Genomic DNA, 8,599 nt, shown 5'->3' on the forward strand with positions numbered 1-8,599 from the left:
ACGTAAAAGACTTGACCTTAGCTTATTCAAATTGTCTGACAGGGACAAAGGAAAATCTTCAAAGCTAAGAAGGGGTCAGTTGTACCCATCCCACACCCATCCTGAAATCTTCCTGAGTTGAATGGTTCTTCTGAAACAAAGAAGGTGTGAAGTGGAAACAGCATAAACCTGATTATTATCATCCTGAACCCATCAAAAGACACCATTGAATTGAATAGGGGGGGTTCTTCTAAAATAAAGGAGTGGAGTGGCCACATCCTAGGCAATTGTCAGTCACTACAGGGAAGCAAATGCCTATCTCCCAGCAGAGGTGAAATGTAACGCAATTTTACCTTAAATGGGATGTCTAGAGAGAGATAGACCAGAATGAAGCATCCAAGAAGCTTTTCCAGCTAAGGGTCTGGGAGAATTTCAGCAAGCCAGAAGTGACATTCTCTGCTGCAGAATTCTACATCTGCACTTAAACAGCAGTGAATCAGAAGTGATCCACTGACTTCAACTGAACTTTCAACCAAGAGAGAAACCTACAAACACCACAGGCCTGCAACCAATGCGAGCTTGACTTCCGAGAGAGCTCAACAAGTTTACCGTGACCCTTGAAACCTAGCCCCACTTACCATCGCTTACCCCTTTTCCTCTCTATCTGTCTCTACTTATGTGTGTGCGCATGAACGAATGTGTGAGTGGATGCAGTTGGGAGAATTTCGGGTTAAGACATATGTTGTGTGATTTCCTTTAAGAGTAATGTACCTTTAAGATCTTAGTATGCTAATGAGCCAAGTGCCAGAATGTAGTCATTTGGCAACATGCCAGTTTCTGCTCCTGTAACACCAAGAGGCAAGGTCCTGTAATAGTTGGCTCTGTACTGTATATATTAGCTGCTTCATAAACCTGTTTTGAGATCTTCAAACAACCTGAACTCCACGTATATTTACGCTGCATCAGACAACATCAAAAAAGATTCTCACTGCAGCGTATTGATCGATAAGTAAATGATTTCCTGTTTTAACCCCACAAGAAAACCAGTAGCTGGCTTTTTTTGACAAATAAAACACAAAGGGATAAACCCAAATAAAGGGATAAACCCCCAGTCAGCTGGGGGTGGAACAGTAACCATAACGATCTCCACAAGGAGATTGCTGGTCACTCCTACCAATGCTGTTGTGGACAGATGCATCTGCGACAGGTAGATTGGTGAGGATGAGGCTGTAGTGTTGTTCTGTGTTCTTAAGTCTTCATTAAATTATAATTGTAGGCTTTTTATTCAGATTCAACACAAACACTATTTATTGTCTTACTCATCTATATTGCATGAACTCAGGTCCAGGTCTTATACTCATGTGTGTGTGTGTGTGCTCTCTGCAAACCATGTGTTGAATGTGCCTCTCAAAATGATGGCTCCTGCATATATGATGTCATTAGCTGCATCTGTGGGCTGATCTCTTAAAGGTGTGGTTTTCTTAAAGGTGAAGTCCTCATTACAGTGCATTACAGAGGACAAGTACATTTTTTTCTTTATGTTGCCACACGTCCAGTCTGCCAGATATGTCATTTGGACTCAGCCAGCTTACTCAGTACTGATGGACATAAGTCCTCCACCTATAGTACATTCTGTGCCCTTGCAACCCCACAGTGTCTTTTCCAAGTTGTGTTCAGCATGGAGGAGTACTAATTCATCTGTTGAAAGAAGGCCATAAGTGGTAGATAGTCACTGCTAATAAAGAAAGAAAGATTTGCATTTATATAGCAGCTTTCACAATCTCAGGATGTCTTAAGGCTCTTCAGATGTGTAATATAAGAAATAGAAATATAGACTCACAGCAGAAATAGATAATTTTCTTTAAAAAAAACTGCTTGAGATATTTTTGTCATGTGATATGCTTCCTAGTGTGTTTTTCATTTAATGTGTCACATTCTCTTGACACATTCACTGTGTGGTTGCTCCTGCCCCACTTCCCCTAGATCACAAGACCAAACATCCTCTGACGATCTCCCCTGCTCTGGTCCTGATCTTGCATCTTTCTCTAATTTCTCTCCTATCACCCCTCATGCCTTCTCCAAGCTCTTCTTGTCCATGGGAACCATCTCCTGATCCCTTGATCCTATTCTCACTAAATTGCTGAGCACCAGACTTCCCTTCTTGGCTCCTATGTTAGCTGATATTCTTAATGGTTCTCTCTCATTGGATTTTGTCTTCCTTTCCTTTGTATCTGTCTTCATCAACCCTGTGTTCAAGAAAACCTCAGATGAGGCAGTGTTGCAGGTGGGGACTATGTATGTTGCAAATTCCTATTTTTCAGTCGACAAATGCACTGGTGGAGCCCTGGAGACTGATAGGCCAAGGGAATTGAATCATCACAGCCTCCGGAAGTGGAAGTATTCCTTATCGGAGGACATTCAGGCCAAGAATAGGTGCCTAAAGGCCCCATACAAATGACATAATCTATTGAGTGCACAAACTCCAGCAACACCAGCAGTGGATGGTGCTATTGGCCCATTCACAGCTTTTCTGGCAGTCTCCTGGCCCACACATTTTCTGCTTCTCTATTTATTCACTTTAATGATAATCATATAACTGAGATCATTGTGGTAAAATATTCTGCATGAGACTACCAGATACCAGCACTGTTTTGGACAATTTGTATGAGGATTCAAAAATAAATCAATTGAACAAGAAGACAATGTAATAGAGAGTATTTTATTATGTTCATAAATAATTCAACAAAATTAGCTCATGTTTTACAATGAGAGACTAGAAATCTCTCATTCGTCTGAAAGATCCAATTGTCGAACAAGAGGCACCCCAGTCACTGAATCTCCTGTATTCACCGGGTCTCATGAAGTACTGTCGGCCTCTGTAGTTGGGATGTTCATAGAAGATCCAGTAACCGTCCATCACATGGCAGGAGTGAATGTCACGGTAACGGAAACTATCATAGACGGATGGACAGTCATCCTGGAATTCCATCATCTGTCCTCCAAAGTCAGGTCTCTCGTAAATCTTCATTCTGTAGGAGCCTCCCCTGTACTGTAATAGAAATGAAATGACATTAGTGATAAAACTACAAATATACATTTGGTATATGTAGACAAAGAGAAACTTGGTAAAGGAAGGAATCTAATGGGGCCCAATGATGACATCAACAATGAGAGCAAAGCTGAGATGATTTATTCACATCGATTCAATCGGTTAATTATGTTTGAGACTTGTTAACAGCAAGCAGCTTTGGCAATTTTATACTAAATCAGTGAATTATCTATAAGAGTGTACATTGGACTGATATTAGTTGGTGCATGCAGGTGGAGGTTTAGCAATATCAATAAAAATCTAAATGTTATTCTAGTTCCCACTGTGATGAGGTTCCTTCTCTGTGTGGAGCAGCTTTATCTTTCCTACAATTAAAGTAAGACGAATGGGGTGGGTGCAAACATGTCTGTCAGCACGTTGTAGCCAGTCATAGAGTCATTCAGCCCATCAAGTCCATGCTGGCTCTCTACAGAGCTATCTAGTCAGTATCACACCCCCATTCGATCCACACCTTAGTCTAGCTGCAGATAAATTTATTACTTCCTACACTGTCAATGCTCCAATTTGGCTTTTGGTTCTGAATATCTGATTAATTATGAACAAATGCATCCAATTATATCTCAGATATTCAGGACTTTGCAATAGGCTACCATCGTACGACACTTAGAACTTCTTTCCCAGTTGATGCAATTATTGACTTAAGAACCAACCCGTATAAATTAACTGCAGGTACAAAATTACAAGGGCTGATAGTAATTTCTGGCAGTGCCACAAATGGGTGGTAGTGGATCAGTAAATCAGGCAGGATGTGTGACAGGCAGACAATCCATGACCTGTTAATCACCACCGCTGAAAGTTAAAATCAGTCCTGTGGAAACAGCTGATGACTCTTCACTGCTGATGCACATAAACTCAAATGTCACTGATCATTTTCTAAGTGTCACTTTGGGTAGAACATCTAAGCCACCAAAGGTAACTCACATATGGGTAGCTGCGACATGACCTGATGCTGTCATTGAATCCCATCCAGCGCTGGTAGTCAGGATATTCGCCCCTGCTCAGAACATACTGGTATCCCATGTAATTGGGTCTCTCATACACCACCCACCAGTCACTGTCAACACGGATGGAGTTACAGCGGCTGAAGAAAGAGTGCAGGTCAGCGCAGTCAGTACTGCACTCATAGTGCCGACCCTGGAAGTTCCTGTCCTCGTAAAAGATAATCTGTGGAAAGACATAGGTTTGTAAATTCATAATTTCTCAAACTTGGCAATGCTGGATGAAGAATTCCAATACAATATTTTTTTTTTTATTTCCAAAATATACTTTATTCATAAAAATCTGTAAAAATTACATTGCCAAACAGTTTCCAAACAGCACCAAAAAATACAAACATTGCAAGGGAGATCAGTTTCCTTCAATACTGTCATGAGTTTCTTCCCAACCCTTCCATTTCACAATTGTCATGTCAATTACAGTTTTACATTTACAGCAATTCAGAATATTAACGATACAGTTCGAGGGGTTTCCCATTGATCCAGCCCCTCAGTCCAGCTTGGTGGGGGAACCTTACACTGTGGTCTTTCCCCATTGAGCCTTTGCTGCGGCTGCCCCAAGCTTTAGTGCATCCCTCAGCACGTAGTCCTGGACCTTGGAATGTGCCAGTCTGCAACATTCGTTGGTGGACAACTCTTTGCGCTGGAAGACCAGCAAGTTTCGGGCAGACCAAAGGGCGTCTTTCACCGAATTTATCGTCCTCCAGCAGCAGTTGATGTTTGTCTCGGTGTGCGTCCCTGGGAACAGCCCGTAGAGCACAGACTCCTGTGTTACAGAGCTGCTTGGGATGAACCTTGACAAAAACCACTGCATCTCTTTCCACACCTGCTTTGCAAAGGCACATTCCAGGAGGAGGTGGGCGACCGTCTCTTCCCCACCACAGCCAACGCGGGGGCACTGTGCGGAGGGGGCGAGACTTCGGGTGTGCATGAAGGATCTGACGGGGAGGGCCCTTCTCACCACCAGCCAAGCTACGTCTTGGTGCTTGTTTGAAAGTTCTGGTGATGAGGCATTCCGCCAAATGACTTTGACGGTCTGCTCGGGGAACCATCCGACAGGATCCACCGTTTCCTTTTCCCGTAGGGCCTTGAGGACATTCCGTGCAGACCACTGCCTGATGGACCGGTGGTCAAAGGTGTTTTTCCGCAGAAACTGCTCCACGAAGGATAGGTGGTACGGCGCCGCCCAACTGCATGGTGCGTTCCGCGGCAATGTGACCAGGCCCATCCTTCGCAACACCGGGGACAGATAGAACCTCAGCACGTAGTGACACTTGGAGTTTGCGTACTGGGGATCTACACATAGCTTGATGCAGCCGCACACGAAGGTGGTCATCAGGATGAGGGCCACGTTGGGTACATTTTTCCCACCCATGTCCAGAGATTTGAACATCGTGTCCCTCCGGACCCGGTCCATTTTAGATCCCCAGACGAAGCGGAAAATGGCTCGGGTGACTGCCACGGCGCAGGAGTGGGGTATGGACCAGACCTGCGCCACGTAGAGCAACAACGTGAGCGCCTCGCACCTGATGACCAGGTTCTTACCCACAATGGAGAGAGATCGCTGCCCCCACATGCCCAACTTTTGTCGTACCTTGGCTACTCGCTCCTCCCATGTCTTGGTGCACGCCCCGGCACTTCCGAACCATATCCCCAGCACCTTCAGGTAATCTGACCTGACGGTGAAGGGGACAAAGGATCGGTCAGCCCAGTTCCCAAAGAACATGGCCTCGCTCTTGCCGTGGTTAACTTTGGCTCCCGAGGCCAGTTCGAACTGGTCGCAGATGCTCATCAGTCTGCGCACGGACAGCGGATCCGAGCAGAAGACGGCGACGTCATCCATGTACAGGGAGGTTTTGACCTGAGTGCCTCCGCTGCCTGGGATTGTCACCCCTCTTATGCTCGCATCCTTCCTAATAGACTCAGCAAAGGGTTCAATACAGCAAACAAACAAGACCGGGGACAGAGGACAGCCCTGTCTGACTCCAGATTTGATCGGGAAACTTTCAGATTCCCACCCGTTGATTGACACTGCGCTACTGATGTTTGTGTAGAGCAGTTGGATGCAATTGCAGATTCCCTCCCCAAACCCCATTTTGGAAAGCACGTCCATCATGTAGGTGTGCGATATCCTGTCAAAAGCCTTCTCCTGGTCCAGGCCGATGAGGCAGGTGTCCACCCTCCTGTCCCGTACGTAGGCGATCGTATCCCTGAGTAGCGCGAGACTATCAGAGATCTTCCTGCCGGGTACAGTACAGGTCTGATCGGGGTGAATCACCAACTCCAGAGCAGACCTGACTCGACTGGCTATGACTTTGGACAGAATCTTGTAATCAACATTAAGCAGTGAGATGGGCCGCCAATTTCTGATTTCTGCCCTCTCCCCCTTCTGCTTGTAAATGAGGGTGATGATGCCTTTTCTCATGGTCTCTGACATGCTGCCGGCCAGGAGCATACTCTCGTATACTTCCAGCAGGTCCGGGCCGACAATACAATATATAAACTCTGTGTTTTCCTTACCTTTCCCATTTTGAGATCACAGTTAGCTTGTAACTAGCTGAATGTTTCATTGCTTCACACATCTTGGTATTTATATGTTGGGTAAAATGGCTTTGCTGAGCTTTTCTTTTGTTATTTTAATGATTGCAATGGTTTGAAATCAGCATAAAAGCAGCAAAACACATGACATATACACTCATTGTAAAGAAAATGAATTTAAGGCACCTATGTCCCATTGATTGCATTTTGCCTTCATGTCTTTTTAATTGTGTGACAATACATTGGAAGCCATTGTGCTCCCTACACTCTGCTTCCACTGAAATTCTCAAACAGTTGTCATTACACATTCAACCAGGTATTTTTCCAGCATTTCAGTGTCATGGCTGAAGTTTACTCCAAAACTGGTCAAAATGCAGATGTACATATCCAGAACAAGTTGCTTTCTACATAATCGACAGAAGTATAACTGTCTGTGTATTTAGATTTGAGAATGTGCTTCAAAGTTCATAATCTTTTATCACTGCATGTATTTATTTGGTGACATTGCCACTGCAATTTTGAGGGTGGTATTTATTAACACCGGTCACAGCCCATTCACGGTTTCATATTTTAATCAGCGATATTTTGTTATGTACTACCTTTCACTTTGTTATAAATTTCAGTTTTGCTGAAGTCATATCAGAACAGTGAAGAGGATAATAGAAAGGCAGATGGTCGTGTAATCAAAGTAATTTGTAGAATGTGCATACTGGGGGAGGGTAGTTGGATTCTTTAGTGGGTACTAAATAAAAAGGAGAAAAGAGACTCTGGGATGACCCTGTTCAAGGGATACAAATCAATTGCAATCTAATACATTTTTGACATAATCACAAATATGCTTACTGTCATGAAGATCCCCACCTGCCAAGAATGAGGCATATTAATTTCATCATCTGAACATTAATTTTTAAACTGTTGCTGGAGTGAAGAAATTACTTTTTAAAAAGCGATAACCAGACACTTGGCTGGAGGACATTTGCATACTAAGAGACAGTGCTTCGAGATATAAAAAAATGCTCACTGTTTCAATTAACAGAGATTGGGCTGGGTAATGATGATCCACATCTTGTCAGGGTAAGAGACAGCACTACACCCCCCAAACAAGAGCTTTGGAATCCACAAAGGTAAGAGTGGTTATGATCGCTGGTCACATGACTAACCGGCTGGTCCAGGCTTTTTGAACGAGACACAGGGCAGTTTGAATTCAGACTGCAGATTGCAACTGAACCTGGAACAAGAGTGCTTCTCTCTTGGCTGGCTCTCTCTCGCTTTCTCACAAGCCTCCAGACACACTGAAAACACATAAACCTCAAGAGAGAAAAGACTCCGCCATCGAAACAAGTTAAAGCATGCACTGGGCCCCAACGACCAGCAAGACTTACCGGCAACCAAAGTCTTCACATTGAACTCAAAAGACCATAAATAACTACCAGATATTGCCTCAAATGTTTCCCATTTATTCCTTCTACTTTTTCTGTCTCTATCTGCGTGTGTGTTTATCGCGTATGCATGCGAGCGTGGTCGCATTGTGTATTCGTAGCCATTACCCAAATTAGTGTTTAAGATTAATAACTTCCATCTTTCTTGTCTAAATCTTATAAAACCTGTCTGATTTATTTGCCTTACAATTGGAAAACAGTGAACAAGGAGTCACTGAAGGGGAGTTAAAATACGATGTTTTTAAAATTAAATCTTGTCACAGTGAGACCAGGCAAAGGATGAGAGGGAACACCTGGACCCCCATCTCAACTGGTCATAAACAAAAATAGAATAAAAGCAAAGATCCCAGTGACTGGGAAAGATACAAAGAACAGCAAAGGATGACAAACCAGACAGTAAGTGCTACAAAAAATAAGCACGAAAAGAAACTTGTAAGGGATATCAAGATCAAAACAAAAATGTGTCATGTAGTGATTGATTGATTAGTCTGTCCATTGATCAGTATTCACTGTGTTTGATTGCTTAAGCCTATGGTTGG

At 43.6% G+C, this 8,599-nt stretch overlaps 1 protein-coding gene across 5 annotated transcripts; it reads right to left on the bottom strand.

Annotated features, from left to right (window-relative positions):
* Window positions 1-2,752: 2,752 nt before the first annotated feature.
* On the bottom strand, window positions 2,753-7,597 carry LOC137372204 (gamma-crystallin M2-like). Of its 5 annotated transcripts, XM_068035817.1 has the most exons (4): window positions 6,604-6,612; window positions 4,010-4,252; window positions 3,412-3,434; window positions 2,753-3,023 (listed from the first exon to the last, which is right to left on the bottom strand). In XM_068035817.1, exons 1-4 carry the CDS (start codon window positions 6,610-6,612, stop codon window positions 2,753-2,755), a joined length of 546 nt encoding a protein of 181 aa, XP_067891918.1. The 5 variants fall into 5 exon arrangements, with proteins under 5 accessions (XP_067891918.1, XP_067891915.1, XP_067891916.1 ...); XM_068035814.1 differs by lacking the exons at window positions 3,412-3,434; window positions 6,604-6,612 and adding an exon at window positions 7,583-7,597 and having other exon boundaries at window positions 2,753-3,028; XM_068035815.1 differs by lacking the exon at window positions 3,412-3,434 and having other exon boundaries at window positions 2,753-3,028.
* Between the last annotated feature and the right edge of the window lie 1,002 nt (window positions 7,598-8,599).

This window comes from Heterodontus francisci, chromosome 7 (genome assembly GCF_036365525.1).
Source record: "Heterodontus francisci isolate sHetFra1 chromosome 7, sHetFra1.hap1, whole genome shotgun sequence".
In the NCBI taxonomy this organism is placed as follows: Eukaryota; Metazoa; Chordata; class Chondrichthyes; order Heterodontiformes; family Heterodontidae; genus Heterodontus; species Heterodontus francisci.

Excerpts from the sequence above, each read along its gene's own strand:
- LOC137372204 (XM_068035817.1), bottom strand. Across the intron at positions 3,435-4,009 it reads CATGTCGCAGCTACCCATAT|ACATGTTTGCACCCACCCCA; the intron begins GTGAGTTACCTT and ends ACGTGCTGACAG. Across the intron at positions 3,024-3,411 it reads TGTTTGCACCCACCCCATTC|GGGAGGCTCCTACAGAATGA; the intron begins GTCTTACTTTAA and ends ATTACAGTACAG.